The 19,725-nt window shown below is 37.7% G+C and overlaps 1 protein-coding gene and 1 pseudogene across 2 annotated transcripts; both read left to right on the top strand.

The window, feature by feature from the left end:
• Window positions 1–8,084: 8,084 nt before the first annotated feature.
• On the top strand, window positions 8,085–9,530 carry LOC149255205 (clavaminate synthase-like protein At3g21360 pseudogene; annotated as a pseudogene). The gene is made up of 3 exons (XR_016265498.1): window positions 8,085–8,420; window positions 8,548–8,796; window positions 9,109–9,530. The product of XR_016265498.1 is annotated as a clavaminate synthase-like protein At3g21360 pseudogene (transcript).
• On the top strand, window positions 9,178–19,499 carry LOC149255206 (clavaminate synthase-like protein At3g21360). The gene is made up of 2 exons (XM_089460384.1): window positions 9,178–9,548; window positions 19,371–19,499. Exons 1-2 carry the CDS (start codon window positions 9,178–9,180, stop codon window positions 19,381–19,383), a joined length of 384 nt encoding a protein of 127 aa, XP_089316510.1. The 3' UTR covers window positions 19,384–19,499.
• Window positions 19,500–19,725: the final 226 nt, after the last annotated feature.

Here is a 19,725-nt window from a genome sequence, read left to right on the forward strand (position 1 = left end):
ACCATGGAACTTTGGGTTCTTAGCCAACTTTATTGTCGAGGTATTGTCAATAATGAGTGGAGTCCATTGTACTTTTTTTACTTGCAAATCTTCAAGAATTTTCCTGAGACACACAATTTCTTTTGTCACCTCAGCTGCTGCCACATATTCTTCCTCTGTTGTGGAATTTGTTGGAAGTGATTGTTTGCATGATTTCCAAGAGACAGCTCTTGATCCAAGACTCATAGCATAACCTGAAGTAGATACCCAAGTTTCTTTGTCTCCATCGAAGTCTAAATCAGAGTATTAAATCAAGCTGAAGTTGTCTACCTGTGTATATTTGATTCCAAAGTCTTGAGTTCCCTTCAAGTAATTTAGAACTCCTTTTGTAGTAGACCAATGTCCCACATAAGGCTTTTGCATAAACCTAGATAGGATTCCAACAGCAAACGAAATGTCTGGTCTGGTAGTAGTTAGGTAGTTGAGACTTCCTACAAGCTATCTATACTTTGTTCCATCCTCAAATTCCTTTCCTTCAATGGATGTGAGCTTTAAGTTTTGTTCCATTGGAGTAGTCAGAGGATTGCATTCAGTAATGCCAAACCTATTCAACATATCTTTAATGTACTTCTTTTGAGAAAGGAATATGGGCTTCGGATGTTGAGTTACTTCAATACCAAGATAGTAATGAACATAGCCCAAATCAGTCATTTCAAAACCTTTCGTCAATTCCTTCTTTATGGATGGAATGTAGCTTTCATTGTTCCGTGTTAGGCCCCTATACTACTAGTGTAACCCCTTATTGTTATTACTACAACCCACTTATTATATTGATGTACCCATGTAATGCCCATATTGTTACTATTGTGCCCCATAGAAGCCCACTATTGTTATTATTGTGCCCTTACATTATTATTGTTATGTCGGCTCTGATTATGTTATGACCCCTTAGACTCCTATATATAGAAAGGAGGTCTTTTCATTTGTATCATCGAAGAATTGTTCATTTATGTAATGTAAAGGAGGTTTCCCCCTTGAAGAGGCTGAATTATAAGGCGTTGATCTATCTTTTCTATCTTTTCTTGAGCTGGTTTCAGAACATTTGGTATCACAGCTTTGGATTCTAGGGTTTCGCTGCTCCAAATAGGTCATTGTGGCATTTTCACTATAACTTTTTTTTCTTCGATGTTTCAAAAGTTGGAGAAAAAACCCATTTGAGAAGAAATTGCATTGAACTTCGGATCCAAATTTCAGAGCTTTTCGTGCTATATTTGCGAAGATATGATCTAAGGAAGTTGGTCTTTTTGCAGACTCCTGAATTACATTCCAAACAGGTGACCTAGGGAAAATTGTCATAAATTTCTCTATAGGGATCAGATTGAAATTTTGTAAGAAGGTATAGAAAGCAGTCAGACCGTAGTTTCTTGTATGCATTTTTTAGATCCAAAGGTCGAAACACTGACACGTGGCACTTCATACAAGTTCGCTCTTCTGGAAAGGTCTATAATCAGGTCATCTTGGGAGATTGTGGATAACTCTTTCTTGGAGAATCCAATTTGGATCAGAATGGTGGCATTGGAAAGAGGACGTAGAGGGCTATTACAAGCTGCAATTTTAGAGCTTAAAGTATCCAAAAGTACAGAGTTATAGTCGTCTCAAGATCGAGCTCTTAAAATCAAGAAAAAGCAAGACGAGGAAGTTTGATGGCTAGGATCCGGTAAATTGGATACTTCAAATGGAGCAATTTTTTGATCTACATGGTGTACCACTGTTACAAAAGGTATGTATTGCATCTTCATATTTAGAACCAGATCAATTTTTATCGTATGAAGGGCTTTGTTCTCGTAAAAAACTTGTTACGTGGTCAATTTTCACAGAGGAAATGATACCACATTATGAGGATACAAAGAGCAACACCTTCTTTAGAGCAACACCACAACAATTGGAAAGAGTAAAAGGGTTTTGTGACATAGTGGAAAGAAAAATTATGGAAACTAGGAACCATACCACTCACAACTATAAAGATGGAAGTGTTGTTTCTCCCAACCTTCCGCAACCTACAAGGGTTACACCACAACAATTGGAAGAAAAAAGAGAAAAAGGGCTTTGTTACAATTGTCATAGCAAATGCACTAAAGGTCATAAGTGTGCTGAGAAGAAATTATCTTACATAGAATATGAAGAGGAGGAAGAAAAGGATCAAGAAACATCAAAAGAAGAGGATATATGCCAGGACCCCACCCCAGAGAATGAAGAAATGAATTAGACCATATCTTGTAAAGCATTGGAAAGAATTACCACTCCTCAAACTCTCAAGATAGAAGGACATATCAAGAAGAAAAAGGTGCAAGAAGTGAAATATCACATCGAGAAATAAGAAATGAATCCAACCATATCTTGTAATTCATTGGTTAAAATTACCACTCCTCAAACTATCAATATAGAAGGACATATCAAGAAGAAAAATGTTCAAGAAGTGAAAGATCACATTGAGCATCAAGAAATGAATCCGACCATATCTTGTAAATGATTGGAAGAAATTGCCACTCCTCAAACTCTAGAGATAGAAGGACATATCAAGAAGAAAAAGGTTCAAGCAGTGAAAGATCACATCGAGCATCAACAACAAGTTATCCAAATTTTAAAGGATAATGCCACTGCGGTGCAAAATCAAACGAAAAAATAGGTAGATCAACATCATAGTGAAAAATGTTTCGATGTAGGTGATTGGGTAATTTTATTACTACATCTCAAGCAAGTTATTTATGAGAAGGAAATGTTGGCAATGCTACACACACTTAAAAAATGGCAACCTTACCGAATGGGAAGACTTTTCAAGGATGAGGGTGTGGAAGCATTGTTTTGTACTATTTCTATTATCCAACCAGATTGGATAAATGAAGCAAGGGATGAATGGAAGAAGGACGAAGAAGTATGGCCACTTATTCAAAAGTTGCAAAAGATCCCAATTCAAACAATATTTCCAGAAATTGAAGAGGAAGGAAAAATCATATTGGAACCTGGAGCAGTCATAAAAACAAGAACCTGACAGCTACAAAATCAATCAATTTCAGAGTATCTCATCAAGTGGAAGAACTTACCTGCTAAAGATTCCACATGGGAGGACAAGAATTTTATACTGAAGCATTAAGAACTACTCAAGCGTTGAGGACAACGCTTTTTCAAGGAGAGCGACATGTTAGGCCCCTATACTACTAGTGTAACCCCTTATTGTTATTAGTACAACCCACTTATTATATTGATGTACCCATGTAGTGCCCATATTGTTACTATTGTGCCCCATAGAAGCCCACTATTGTTATTATTGTGCCCTTACATTATTATTTTTATGTCGACTCTGATTATATTATGACCCCTTAGACTCCTATATATAGAAAGGAGGTCTTTTCATTTGTATCATCGAAGAATTGTTCATTTATGTAATGTAAAGGAGGTCTCCCCCTCGAAGAAGCTGAATTCTAAGGCATTGATCTATCTTTTCTATCTTTTCTTGAGCTGGTTTCATAATCCCTTTCATCAAAAGATCATCTACATATGCCACAACATATACAATTGTTTTTCCAACCTTCCTTTCAAACAAAGTTGCATATCAAAATCATAATGTTTGAAATTGAGTTTCAGAAGATGCTCAATTAGTTTTTCATACCAGGCTCGTGATGCTTGTTTGAGGCCATACAAGGATTTCACAAGTTTGCATGCTTTATGTTCATGTCCTTTCATAGCAAATCATTCAATTTGGGACTTAAAAACATTCTATTTTATACCTCCATTCAAGAAAGCAGTTTTTACATCCATTTGATGGACTTTCCAACCGTTCTGAGCCACTAGGGCAAAGAGTGTCCAAATGGCAGCCCATTTTGCTATGGGGGCAAAAGTCTCCTCATAATCAACCCCTTCCTTCTGTGCAAAACCTTTTGCCACAAGCTTGGATTTGTTCTTGTCAAATGAGCCATCAACTTTATACTTTTTCTTGTAGACCCACTTGCAGCCACTTAGTTTAATTCCCAATGGAGGATCAACCAACTTCCAAGTGTCATTCTTTATTAGGGCATCATACTCCTTCCGCATCACTTCTTTCCATTCATCATGAGAGGCAACTTCTTTGAATGAAGTTGGTTCAAAATCTGTAGACAAATTCAATTCACAATCATACAAAAAATCCATATCAACAGGTGAATCAGAGTCATCTACATCACCTTCCTTTTGCCAATTTGCATTTTTAGTTCCTATCTTTCCAACTTCATCAGGATGAACAATTTCAAGTGTCTTTGTTAGCCACTTTGGGGGACCTTTCTTAGATGGTCCAGGCTACTTCGATGATTGAGTTGGGGCTCAATCAAGATTTAGTCTCCCAATTCTGTCAATCACGTCACTCAAAGTATCATCCGTTGTTGGAGTGTCATGCGGGGGAGAGAGTGCTTCAAAAGAAGATTCCATAGGTTGATCTAGTATAGGAACCCCCCCTTCAAGTTTTGGAATCTGATTATCAAATTCTTGAAATGATTTCATTTGCAAATCTATCCAAACAATCAAGTTGCCAATCAACAACATTGTCAGTTTTGGATGATTCAAGAAAGATTACATATCTAGATACAACAAAATTTTTATGGACTTCATCATAGAGATGGTATGCTTTGGAGGTGTTTAAATACCCCAGAAAGATACACTTACGAATTCTTGCATCAAGTTTGCTTCTATGTACCTTTGGTATCAAGGCATAACATGTGGAACCAAAGACCTTGAGATGCTTTACCAAAGGAATGTGCCCATACCACATTTCATAAGGAGTCTTGTTTCTAATAGCATTAGATGGATATCTATTCTTACATATACAACACATAGAACTGCATCAGCCCAAAAAATCAATTTTACATTTTTGAAAAACATCATGGAGCATGCCATATTTAAGATTGTCCTATTCATTCATTCAGTTACTCCATTCTGTTGGGGATTATAAAGCATAGTTGTTTGATGTTTGATCCCATGTTGGCGAAGATAGTTTTAAAATTCATTTGAAGTGCATTCTTTTCCATTATTAGTGCGAATAGAGCCAATATGAGATTGTGCATCATTTTAAATCCATGTATGAAAGTTCTTGAATGTTTGAAAAGCATTATATTTGTTCTTCAATAAATAAACCCAACACATTCTAGTGTAGTCATCAGTAAATGTCATCATATATTTATTTCCATTTGCAGAAGGAATAGGCGTTGGACCACATAAATCTGAATTAATGAGTTTATGTTTTCTATGTGCTCTTGAATGTGAATCATGAAAACACTGTTTGTTATGCTTTCCTGGAATGCAAGCATCACATTGCTTAAGTTTCCTAGGAATTGTAAGCAAAACAGTAACACCATTTTTCTTCAACAAGAGGAGGCTGTCATAGTTCAAGTGTCCAAATAGCGCATGCCATAATAAACTTGATGGAAATGTACCTTCTTCATAATGAGAATTGTATGAAAAAATTTGTGCACGAGCAAAGGTACCCTGTAGCTTGAGAAGCCTTTCTTCTTTTATCCCCGTCATGACAAGTGAGTGGCCTGATTCTTTTCTCACCTCAAGCTTGCCATCAAACATGTGAATGGAGTGTCCTTGTTGGCAGATGTGGACCAAGGACAACAAGTATCTCCTCAACTGTGGGACATATAGAACATGATGTAGAAGAAAGTCTAGAAGACTAGGCAATTTAAGCCTCATTGTGCCAAGCCCTGATGGCTTGAGTTTTGATTTGTCTCCAAAGTATACTGCTCCATCAACATTGTTAGTAAATTCTTCAAAAAAATCTCTTCTAAAGGTCATGTGGCAAGATTCTCCTAAATCAAGCAACCAATCATTTTTCCAAGAAGTAAGTGAAGCATTAAATAAGCCATCATTTACTCCAATATTACAGTGTTCCACAACATAATGAGCGGATTCAGGTGTTTTACCTTTCTCTTTATCATTAGTTTTACCTTTGAGTTGCTTTCTTTCCTACTCAATTTTTTCCCAAGGCAACTTGCATGTGGATGCATCATGTGATCCATCTCTTTTGTAACATATGCAGCGCAAATCTGACTTTTCTACTTGAGAGTGTCTGGCCCCCTGCCCCTGAAATTTCTTCCTCTTCCTCTTCGACCACCTATTCCTCTAAAGAATATTGAGAAAGATTCTTTTATTTATGAGCAAAGCACACGATCTCTTCAAAAGACTTAGGAGTTTTCTTCTTGCCAAAAGATTTCTCTCTTTCAGCAATTTCTTTCACAAGGGAGTCAAAGGTAATATCTTTGAGGTTTCCATTTGCTTGCAATGACTCAAGATAATTTAAGTAAGTGGGATAAAGTGCCTTGTGAAAAGCTATCAAAGGAATATCCAATTCAACATTAGTGACTTTGATATCATTCATTATAGATTGTACTTCTAATGCAAGAGCAAGAGGACCATTATTTTGTAATTCAAGGGTGAAGAGTTTAATCATGAGTTGAACAACTTCATGTGCAGAGTGTGAGTCATAGAGTTCCCTTAGTTTTTGTAGTTCTTTGAAAGCATTTGAAAATTTAAAAATATGGCTACTCACGTCTTCATTTACTCATGTTGTAATCAATGCATAAGCCTCGTTGTTCTTATTTTCCCAAATGGAAAAAACTCCTTGTCTAAGGTAGGCTATTTTGGCTCTTTATCTACATCTCCAACACACACTCCTTTCCACAACTCATTGAAAATGAGGGTGTGTTTTACCTTCCAGGACCACTCAAGATAGTTATCCTTGTGAGTGAGAACTACTCCCATAATAGATATGATTGAATGCATTGTAAAACCTATGTACTATGTAGAAAAATTGCTCTTCTATTTGATAAAACAATTTGCACTTGCTGTGTAAAAGAAAAAAATTTGCACTCTAGTAAAATATAGTTATGATATGTATATATCAGAGGTATATTTGGTTATATTAAACAACGTATAAACTGAAGTAGATTTACCAGATAGTGATGGGGATTAATGGGATAATTACGCCGTAAGGCGTTTCCATTTGAAATCAACTTTGCTTTTGGGTTACGTGTACATGTCTTAGCCTTTGATTTTAAATGTTAGACGATGAAAATGATCTTGACCATCCAATTGATCAGACTGGTATACAATGCGACCCCGCGGGTATACGATGCAACCCAGCAGATGGATGCTTTCCCTCTTTCCCTCGCTGGACGCTGCGCTGCTTCCACTTCCAGGGGACGCTAGCTGCTTCCACTTCCAGGTGCTTCTCGGTGTGGAGGCATTGCACTTGCCCTCGCTGTACATATCTTCCAGGTCGAATTTTACAAGCACACAAATTCCGTGGACTCACAGAAGATGAAGCCGAAGCTGAAAATTCAAGATTCTAGCAACAATACCAAAGGTTCAACAATATCGTGTAAGACAGCCACAATTTCTGAGCAAAACAATGAAGGAATTGGCCATTTTGAAACCAGGGAACATTGCCCAACAGAAGATTCTCGAGGATGGCACCCTCTTTCCCATGGTTCTGCTGCCTCTAGATGAAAACCCCTCAATTGGGTCCCTTGTCAACGCCATCCAACAGAACAGGGAATGGATTCACAATCAACTGAATCGCGCTGGAGCGTTGCTGTTTAGAGGGTTTCCAGTGAGAAGTGCATCCGATTTCAACACACTTGTTGAAGCATTTGGATGGGAAGAACAGCCATCTCTGGGCTTAGCTTCAAGGACCAGGGTTGAAGGAAGGGTTTACACAACAAACGAAGCTCCAGGAACATTGCCCAACAGAAGATTCTCGAGGATGGCACCCTCTTTCCCATGGTTCTGCTGCCTCCAGATGAAAACCCCTCAATTGGGTCCCTTGTCAACGCCATCCAACAGAACAGGGAATGGATTCACAATCAACTGAATCACGCTGGAGCGTTGCTGTTTAGAGGGTTTCCAGTGAGAAGTGCATCTGATTTCAACACAGTTGTTGAAGCATTTGGATGGGAAGAACAACCATATCTGGGCTTAGCTTCAAGGACCAGAGTTGAAGGAAGGGTTTACACAGCAAACGAAGCTCCAGGAACATTGCCCAACAGAAGATTCTCGAGGATGGCACCCTCTTTCCCATGGACATTGCCCAACAGAAGATTCTCGAGGATGGCACCCTCTTTCCCATGGTTCTGCTACCTCCAGATGAAAACCCCTCAATTGGGTCCCTTGTCAACGCCATCCAACAGAACAGGGAATGGATTCACAATCAACTGAATCGCGCTGGAGCGTTGCTGTTTAGAGGGTTTCCAGTGAGAAGTGCATCCGATTTCAACACAGTTGTTGAAGCATTTGGATGGGAAGAACAACCATATCTGGGCTTAGCTTCAAGGCCCAGGGTTGAAGGAAGGGTTTACATAGCAAACGAAGCTCCTCTGGATCAGCACATCAAATTCCATCATCAGATGGCTATGGTAAGCCGATCCTCTAAGCATTCCAGACTACAGTTTCCTTTTCTTCTTTCTTTCTCTTCAAACTTATTCCTATTAGGTTTTTTTTTTCTTGACCATCAATGTTCTGGGTATTTTTTTTGCTGTGCAGTTTCCTGTGTTTCCAAGCAAAATATTGTTCTTCTGTGAGATTGCACCTCCGGAGGGAGGGCAGACAGCAATCCTGTTGAGCCATAAGCTCACCCAACGAATGGAACAGAGGTACCCAGAACTTGTAAAAATTATGGAGCAGGGGTTGATCTATTCTTACAGCATTCCTCAGGAAGACGATCCTCAATCCTTTTTTAAAGGGCTGGCAATCCCGTTACCAAACCAGCAACAAGCAGGAAGCAGAAAATAGGTAAGAATAAAATGACAAGTTACATGTAGCATCTATCCATTTTCATTTTTATCTTTTAACTCAGATTTAAAGATGGGAAAATTCTTGATTTTCATAGATAAGGAGTGGAGAAATAAAAAATTTGTGTTACTTTTTTTTAGCTATTTAAACTTGAGATAAATTTATATTTTTGGGTGAAGATGAGGCTGTAATATTTTTTCACACATTTATAGATCACTTCTACCCAGGAACAGTTCAGATTTAAAATGCAATTACCATTTTCAATAATCAAATTGTTCTGAAATAAATTGAAATTGATGATCATGTGGTAAGGTTGTTGCTTCCAGGCTTATAAAGTCAGGTGTTCCAGTGTCCAAAATAACTTGGGCAGATGATGGCACAATGTTTTTTGAATTGGGACCTATTGTTTCTATAAAACCTGTTGATGGAGATGCAGACAATAGGAAAGCATGGTTCAACCCTTCAGCACTTCCAGAGATAGTCCCAATGCTTGCAGATGGTTCCCTCTTTCCTGATGAGGCAATTGAATCATACCTCCAGATAATTAAAGAAGAGTGTGTGGACATCACCTGGGAAGTTGGTGATGTTCTGGTGCTGGACAATATGGAACAGAGGTACCCAGAACTTGTAAAAATTATGGAGCAGGGGTTGATCTATTCTTACAGCATTCCTCAGGAAGACGATCCTCAATCCTTTTTAAAGGGCTGGCAATCCCGTTACCAAACCAGCAACAAGCAGGAAGCAAAAAATAGGTAAGAATAAAATGACAAGTTACATGTAGCATCTATCCATTTTCATTTTTATCTTTTAACTCAGATTTAAAGATGGGAAAATTCTTGATTTTCATAGATAAGGAGTGGAGAAAAAGAAATCTGTGTTACTTTTTTTTAGCTATTTAAACTTGAGATAAATTTATATTTTTGGGTGAAGATGAGGCTGTAATATTTTTTCACACATTTATAGATCACTTCTACCTAGGAACAGTTCAGATTTAAAATGCAATTACCATTTTCAATAATCAAATTGTTCTGAAATAAATTGAAATTGATGATCATGTGGTAAGGTTGTTGCCTCCAGGCTTATAAAGTCAGGTGTTCGAGTGTCCAAAATAACTTGGGCAGATGATGGCACAATGTTTTTTGAATTGGGACCTATTGTTTCTATAAAACCTGTTGATGGAGATGCAGACAATAGGAAAGCATGGTTCAACCCTTCAGCACTTCCAGAGATAGTCCCAATGCTTGCAGATGGTTCCCTCTTTCCTGATGAGGCAATTGAATCATACCTCCAGATAACTAAAGAAGAGTGTGTGGACATCACCTGGGAAGTTGGTGATGTTCTGGTGCTGGACAATCGCTTTGTGCAGCATGCGAGAAGGCCTTCAACCCCACCTAGAAGGCTACTCGCTGCCTTCTGCAAATAGTATGGGTGTTGTTGGATCAACTGTCAAGCATTTGCTGTAGTATTTCTTTCCATTATTAAGCATTGATGTTGTTGGCAAATAATCTGAGAGGTTAACCTCTTACTGCCCGTACTGGAAATATGCAAATAGATCTTTCAGGGTTTATTCCTGAAAAATTTGTACTTGGGCTTAAAACCAAAGGTCGTTTAATAATCGTTTGCCAAAGAGTTTTTACAAATGCTCTGGACGGGGCAGTTAGCCCTTCCAGATTAGAATAGAAAGGTTACAATGGAGCCATTGATATATTGGTTATATAAGTTTGTGATATAAGTGATGTCCTACATATATGCTAGGTTATTTTTGCTAGATTATTTTCTTAATTACGCCGTAAGGCGTTTCCATTTGAAATCAACTTTGCTTTTGGGTTACGTGTACATGTCTTAGCCTTTGATTTTAAATGTTAGACGATGAAAATGATCTTAACCATCCAAAGTATCAGTAACTTTGTTATGATAGGGTTTCATGTTTGGATATATAATTTATGGTCTGTGTCTCAAGCATAATGTCACTATAGAAAATTTGGTTTTCTAGCCTTTTAGTGACCTTTGTATTTGAACTGTGTTCTTGACATGTGATACACTGATATATGCCATATTGGTCTACAAAGGGGTTGGAGAGGAGTGTTTTAAAGCAACAGGTTTCAAATTATAAAAAAATTCAGTTCAGTTGTCAAGCGATCATTCTGATTAGGCCTCCTTTACTTCTGGTGGCATTGCGCCTACCTGAATGGACTTGAAGGCAATGCCTTGGACACTGAGTCATGTTAACATGCTTGTCTGTGGTGCATTCTTTGGTATCATTCTTAGATATGGTGCAGGGAAAGATGTTGAAATGCCTTGTCCCATAATCTTTCTCCAAGTTTCATCATGTAGTTAATGTATTTTTGTGTAATTAATTAACGCTGTGCATCAACGAGTGTATTAACTCAAGTTGTTTTATCTTTTCATTTACGTAAGTGTACCTACCCTTTCTCCGTGGATGTGATTTGTAGATTCAGCATTGTTCTTCTCAGAGTAACAAACGTCTCTGTGAGATTTTGAGCCAAAGGTTTCTTGTGGCTCATTTTGAATAAGTTAAAGATAGGGGTAGAGAAATGGAAGGAGGGCCTTGGTTGTCTGATGCAGCCTGTGTCTTTCTAACTCCTTGGGTCTTGGAATTCAATCCAACATTCATGACAATCTTATCAGTGCATGTCTAGGTCAGACTTCCAGATTTCACATTGAATCCTGAAAAGAATTGGTCATAGAAAAGAAAAAATTGTCAAGTTTTTTAATATGTTTATCAATTTCACAAAAGGAAGAAGATGGATTTTTTCTGGGACCAAGAGTGTGTAGAATTGGATCTAAGTAAAGGATGGTCACATAGGGTCATCCATGGATATGATAGAATGGGGTGATCTTTTCTTTTCCTTTTTTTTTACCATGGTGAATTGGTAACTGTTGGAATACTTTTGGTAAGTTCCAGGGTGACTGCCAGGATGATTGCAAGAGTAAGAGTATATCCAACAACCTACAAGCTAGATATACCAAAAACTTATGAATTAGTTAAAGCTGACTCCCCAGATGTCCTAACCACACTGGAATGGAATCTATTCAAGGAGCCGCATTACAATAAGCCAAACATATCTCTTAAAATTGAATCCAGATAAATAGAAAAATAAACAATGTTCCACCAAGACTCCGGGACGGGGAGACGCGGGTGCGGGGAGATGCACAAGCGGGACGTGTGGGAGTACCCTTAAATTTTAGGGAAATTTAGGGGGGACAGGGGCACGTCGAGGTATATAATTTTTTTAATATATATATATATATATATATATATTCAAATTCATATTCAATAATGAAAGCATAAATACAATGAGACATACACAATTGAATTAAGTAATGAAATACATTGATCCATACTCATCATCCTTACTAATACATGCATGATTCATCCATAGACCATGAGATTCAATAATGAAATTCTCTGATACATATTCATCATTCATTATTCACCATTCTAGAATCTACATTGATTTAAAAGTTAAATTCATCATTCATCACTCTAGATTCTAAATTGATCAGACTGGTATACAATGCGACCCCGTGGGTATACGATGCAACCCAGCAGATGGATGCTTGCCCTCGCTGGACGCTGCGCTGCTTCCACTTCCAGGTGACGCTAGGCTGCTTCCACTTCCAGGTGCTTCTCGGTGTGGAGACCTTGCACTTGCCCTCGTTGTACATATCTTCCAGGTCGAATTTTACAAGCACACAAATTCTGTGGACTCACAAAAGATGAAGCCGAAGCTGAAAATTCAAGATTCTAGCAACAATACCAAAGGTTCAACAATATCGTGTAAGACAGCCACAATTTCTGAGCAAACACTCTAGGATTCTCTACATTATCCTGGTGAGAGATCTCGAGAAAACACAAGAGGACAGGACTTGTGATGACCATGTAAGATACTTTCATAAAACCAAGAAAAGTTGATCTCGCGGCTCATAGATCAAAGTAGACAAACCCAAAAATAGTTACTTCCAATTCTTATTGTTTTCTTCTGAAATTTACTTCTGATTCCACACTTGGAGAGATCATTTTACAGTTATGAGTAATGACAAATAGAAGCAAGAAATATTTTGCTAAATTTTACATGTTCTATAAGTGTTTCTCCTTTAGCATGGTGAACTTCAGTAAATCCATACAATTCTGATAACAATGCAACAGGTGCAAACATTATTTAAATGTTATGGAACAACATGTTGAGCAGTTTTTGTGACATATTTTAGGCCCCAGTGCATTCAACAAAGCAGTGAGGGTGCAACGGTGGTTATGTTATAGTTCCGCAATATTGGATTATTTAGAGAGCACATGCATGTGCCAACCTCAGTTTATTAATTGATATTTCCAACAATGCAGACGATGGTTATGTGTTACATGTATACCTATCTGAAGAGTTTCAATCATAGTAGAACAAAGATGAAACAGACCTATAATTTATCGATATGTTATGTTAATACAAAGCCAGAGATGATTGTGTTACAATTCAGAATGGAATGTTCTTCAATATTCATGTTCCAAATGTGTATGATTGAATGTATCGTCTGCTTACTCCAAACATAATATTAGATTTTCTATCTTTTGGCAGTGTTAACATAATTCCTATGTAATGGCAGTGTTACAATGTCGACAACAGAACAATATGCATTACACCTAAGTCTGGAACCAAGGTCGATAACATAGCAATATGCATTACACCTAAGTCTGGAACCAATGTCGATAACATAGCAATATGCATTACACCTAAGTCTGGAATGTTACAATGGATGGTCTGGATCATTATGTCTTTCAAAATTATTAAATTTTTTATTTCACCTGGCACTTTTACATAGTTTGTACAAGTATAACGGATGCCATAGTAGAGGTGTGCGCTGCAAATAAGCATTCATTTTATTGCATCTAGGACAGAGAAATCATCTTGAAGGGGCTATAATGGATTAAATGATTCAAATAAATTCCAATGAGATTGAATTCAGGATGTTATAATAAAGGAGGACAATGCATCACATACCAGGCAAGGTTGAAGGTGGTAGTTAAATTGCAACTTCAAACTCTGGTTCTTGATTTCCAAGTTAAATCTAGAATGTAAATACAATGAACCTGCACATATGATTTGTGATTTACTCGGAGGTAGGTATCATGAGAGCCACAAGGCAAGGGAGGGAGTTAGTTTCTCAGACTGACCAGTAAAATTAAGGGGCCACAACGGTCTTAACGTATTTGGAATTAATTATGTTTCATGTTTTGTCGGCCAGCAAATTTTTTCTTCCAACCCATGACAAGGTTGTAATGCGTGTAAAAGCGAGAAGTGATTTTTAAATCGAGGGCAGAATTCGTTGAATTCCAATGTAAAGTATACAACTGATTTCCAAATCCTACATGTATGATTTCCTTGCAGATTGATATTTCCCATGAAGGGATGAATTTGATGTTCTATTTGAGATATTTGTTGCTCTGTCCATGTGTACTGACAACAAAATGGGTGGATCGAAGTGTGTCGCGTACTAGACGATCTCTAATACATGGAAAGGGTGTTGATTATGAAATAAGGACTCCCTATGACCTGTGCCATTTTTTTGACAAATTTTCGTGGATAGAGAGATATGAATGGAGGGAGGGAGAGTAGTTGATTGTTCTTCTTGTGCGGCTCAGAGTTTTGTATGAGCGTAGTTACTGTGTTTCCAACCTCTAGATGCAGGTCACTTTGTCTTGGGTTATGACTGTGTTACTATAATTTACCAAGTATGTCCAAAGAGATATAGGTGGTAGGCACTTCCTCCAATAACCTATGATCGAGCTCTGACTAGAGGGAAAGTAATTTTGGGTGTCGCATCAGCAGTCATGCAAGGAAAGCTTTATGTCATTGGCGGTGCTCTATTTTGTAAAGAAGCAATAAGGGATGTGTGGATGCATGATCCAAGGAAGAATAAGTGGACAAAGATGGCATCCATGTCAACTCCTCATTTTAGTTGCCTCATAGGAGTAATTGACAACAAACAATATGTAGTTGGAGGGTCTGGTATGTGCCATCTCACAGGTTATTCCCTCCTTTGCTTCTAAGTTTATGATCCCATTACAAACGCATGAAGGCATGAAATAAGTGCACGAGGTGCCATTGCTAGCAATATTTATAGTCATCTTAAACATGTAGTAGTGGTAGATGGGAATTTATGTGTAACAGGACCACACAGAATTTGAGGTCGTATGAATGGGGGCATGTACATTCTCATTACAAATACATGGTTTGAAATAAAGCCAGATTATATGAAGCATGGGGAATCCAAACACCATTATGGATGGAAAGATCTATATGATTGATTTTAATGGTTATAAACAATATGTTCATAGATGCACATAACTCCAAGAACGACCTAGAAATACGAGTTATGGTCGGAAAAAATATTTTTACGCCGTAAGGCGTTTCTATTTGAAATCAACTTTGCTTTTGGGTTACGTGTACATGTCTGAGCCTTTGATTTAAATGTTAGACGATGAAAATGATCTTACCCATCCAATTGATCAGACTGGTATACAATGCGACCCCGCGGGTATACGATGCAACCCAGCAGATCGATGCTTGCCCTCGCTGGACGCTGCGCTGCTTCCACTTCCAGGTGACGCTACGCTGCTTCCACTTCTAGGTGCTTCTCCGTGTGGAGACCTTGCACTTGCCCTTGCTATACATATCTTCCAGGTCAAATTTTACAAGCACACAAATTCCGTGGACTCACAGAAGATGAAGCCAAAGTTGAAAATTCAAGATTCTGGCATGGAAATTATTGGATTTACAGTAGGTCGCAAAGAGATGTGAAACATATAGCCAAAACCCATAAAGGCAATGCAAAGCACTAAAAGTTTAAAAGTTGCAAGAGCAAGTCATGGAGAGCCGTAGGGCTAACCCAACTACAAAAGATCAAAATACCCAAGAAATCCAGAGGGTAACGCATTTGCAAAAGGGCCAAAGAGCTGCAAGACCAGGTTGTGAATACCCTTCGACGTGGCCCTGCAACTAACGCACTTTTGTGGGAGCGAGAACTGCAACTCATTTGTGTGGGATTTTATTGGGACTACAATAATGACCATTTCACAATATTATGAAAAAATCCATGTAAAGCAAGAATCGGTTCAAGACAAAGAGTAAAGAGAATTTGTTCGAGAATCGTGAAGAAGGTTTCTATTCGAGAATCATGAAGAAGGTTTCCTTTCATCGTGGTAAACCGGTTAGGGTGTTTTCAAACACACATCTATCAATCTCTGGTTTTCCAAAATCGTATTTTAAGTTCCTTCCGTTTTTTTAGAGGTAACGAGAAGCAAGTTACCAGGTTGATGTAAAACTGTTTTGCGCAAATCTGAATGTATCAGAGCAAGGTTTCAATCTTGGGACCTGTGAGTTATAAGTTCAATTACAAATAGAAACATTCAATGCCTAACTAACCTAATCTCCTTCCCTAGCTAGCCTAACCTACTTAAAACTGGCTTGAACGTGGGCTGTAGGACTGAATGTCCTTCCCAGATCTCCCGCACATCAAACTCCATAATTCTTGTAACCTCCCATGATCAGGCCTCAAATATTCCCGAGCGCACTCAGTACTTCATGCATGCATTTTTCCAAATGGGTGCTCTACTTCCATCAGAAATTTCAGCTGCATATGAGAATTCAAGCTCTCTTGGGTCAGTAAAGGATGCAGATACGAAGAATAATGATGTTGAGGACTTTGCATGCAGCTTGTCTTATCCTACCAATGGAAATGCAAGGTTGGAGAGTTTGGATGCCTGGAACAACTTAAGAATTCCAGAGGTCCAGAAATTTTCTCACTGAACGCACAATATGCATAAAGAAGGATGATTGTAAAGATATGTGTGCATCATCTGTGAGCTTACTAAAGTTCACATGACAGATTCATTCAATTTATTAGTTAACAACCGTGCTGCTGCTGGACAAGTGATATTCCATGTAAGGCATTTTAAGATCTTGTATTTCTACAGTAACTGTTTTTGCATTAATTATTGTTCATTGGAAGACTAATATTTTTGTCATGCGTATCTGAAAAATGCGACATGATCATTCCAGACACATTTTCACATTAGTCCAGAAGCATGCATGATAAACTTTGGAGGTATGAGGTAAATACACAAATGCATCTTGTCTTTAATGCTCACGAGTAAGCTCATACATTTAAAGACCTCGATAAAAGGCATTAGAATAAGATATAAGAGAGGAGTGACGTCTTTTAATCTACCCTATTGCAATGGGGGTATACTTGTTTCAATCAAAAAAGAGTTAAACAAGATGCCAAGATGCTTGAGGCCATGAAGTTCCCCCTCGATAACCCCTGGAAGTATGATCGTAAGTATATATTGGCTTAGTTAAAGGGAAACGAGCAGCCAGGGGCAGCATCAACTTCAGAGTTATTACATGTAATGAACAAGACACCTAGGTGCTTTGATTTTTTATGCTTTTTACATAGATTTTAAATAAAAAGAGTAAATCTCTGTTGTATACATTTTCAAAGAGATGCAGTGTATTTGTGTTTTTTTTACACAACTTTTTTAATTACATGAAAGTGAAAGGAGATTTACAATATTGCACTTATTAGATATTAAATAAATTTTCTCATTGAACACACAATATGCATAAACGAGCTTACTGAAGTTCACATGACAGATTCATTCAATTTATTAGTTAACAACGGTGCTGCCGCTGGACAAGTGATATTCCATGTAAGGCATTTTAAGATCTTGTATTTCTACATTAAATGTTTTTGCATTAATTATTAGCACATTCAGTAATTCATGTATGCATCTTGCCAAATGGGTGCTCTAATTCCATTAGAAATTTCAGTTGTATATGAGAATTCAGGCTCTCTTGGGTCGGTATGGGATGCAAATACAAAGAATAATGATGTTGTCTATCAAGTCCAGAATTTGGGGATTTTGAATGCTCATGTGTAGGACGTGTTCGAGGACTCTACATGCAGCTTGTCTTCTCCTACCAGTGGAGATGCGAGGTTGGAGGGTTTGGATGCCTAGAACAACTTAAGAATTCCAGAGGTCCGAAAATTTTCTCATTGAACACAAAACATGCATAAAGAAGATGATTGTAAAGATCTTGTATTTCTACAGTAACTGATTTTGCATTAATTATTAGCGCATTTAGTACTTCATGCATGCATCTTGCCAAATGGGTGCTCTATTTCCATCAGAAATTTCAGCTGCATATGAGAATCCAGGCTCTTTTGGGTCAGTATGGGATGCAGATACAAAGGATAATGATGTTGTCTGTCAAGTCCAGAATTTGGGGGTTTTGAATGCTCACGTGCAGGACGTGTTCGAGGACTCTGCATGCAGCTTGTCTTCTCCTACCAATGGAGATGCGAGGTTGGAGGGTTTGGATGCCTGGAACAACTTAAAAATTCTAGAGGTCCGAAAATTTTCTCATTGAACGCACAATACGCATAAAGAAGATGATTATAAAGATATGCGTGCATCATCTGTGAGCTTACTGAAGTTCACATGACAGATTCATTCAATTTATTAGTTAACAATGGTTTTGCTGCTGGACAAGTGATATTCCATGTAAGGCATTTTAAGATCTTGTATTTCTACAGTAATTGCTTTTGCATTAATTATTATTCATTGGAAGACTAATATTTTTGTCATGTGTATCTGAAAAATGCGACATGATCATTCCAGAGACATTTTCACATTATTCCCAGAAGCATGCATGATAAACTTTGGAGGTCTTCCTAGAAACATGCATGATAAACTTTGGAGATCTGAGGTAAGTACACAAATGCATCTTGTCTTTAATGGTCACGAGTAAGCTCATACATTTGAAGACCTCAATAGAAGGCATTAGAATAAGATATAAGAGAGTAGTGACGTCTTTTAATCTACCCTATTGCAATGGGGGTATACTTGTTTCAATAAAAAAAGAGTTAAACAAGATGCCAAGATGCTTGAGGCCATGAAGTTCCCCCTAGATAACGCCTGGAAGTATGATCGTAAGTATATAATGGCTTAGTTAAAGGGAAACAAGTAGCCAGGGGTAGCATAACTTCATAGTTATTGCATGTAATGAACTTGACACCTGGGTGCTTTGATTTTTGATGCTTCTTACATAGATTTTAAATAAAGAGTGTAAATATATGTTGTATTCAAATAGATGCAGTGTATTTGTGTTTTTTTACACAACTTTTTTAATTACATGAAAGTGAAAGGAGATTTACAATATTTCACTTATTAGATATTAAATAAATTTTCTCATTGAACACACAATATGCATAAAGAATATGATTGTAAAAATATGCGTGCATCATCTGTGAGCTTACTGAAGTTCACATGATAGATTCATTCAATTTATTAGTTAACAACGGTGCTGCTGCTGGACAAGTGATATTCCATGTAAGGCATTTTAATATCTTGTATTTCTACAGTAACTGTATTTGCATTAATTGTTAGCGCATTCAGTACTTCATGCATGCATCTTGCCAAATGGGTTCTCTACTTCCATTAGAAATTTCAACTCCATATGATAATTCAGGCTCTCTTCGGTCGGTATGGCATGCAGATACAAAGAATAATGATGTTGTCTATCAAGTCCAGAATTTGGGGGTTTTGAATGCTCACGTGCAGGACGTGTTCAAGGACTCTGCATGCAGCTTGTCTTCTCCTACCAATGGAGATGCGAGGTTTGAGGGTTTGGATGCCTGGAACAACTTAAGAATTTCAGAGGTCCAGAAATTTTCTCATTGAACGCACAATATGCATAAAGAAGATGATTTTAAAGATATTGTATTTCTACAATAACTGTTTTTGCATTAATTATTAGCACATTCAGTACTTCATGCATGCATCTTGCCAAATGGGTTCTCTACTTCCATCAGAAATTTCAGCTGCATATGAGAATTCAGGCTCTCTTGGGT

This window comes from Pinus tabuliformis, chromosome 7 (genome assembly GCF_031772625.1).
Source record: "Pinus tabuliformis cultivar Carrire ecotype Pingquan chromosome 7, CPIR1, whole genome shotgun sequence".
NCBI lineage: Eukaryota > Viridiplantae > Streptophyta > Pinopsida > Pinales > Pinaceae > Pinus > Pinus tabuliformis.

What these genes read in the sequence shown, in the direction of transcription:
- LOC149255206 (XM_089460384.1), top strand. Translation starts at nt 9,178, where the DNA reads ATGTTTTTTGAATTGGGACCTATTGTTTCTATAAAACCTGTTGATGGA.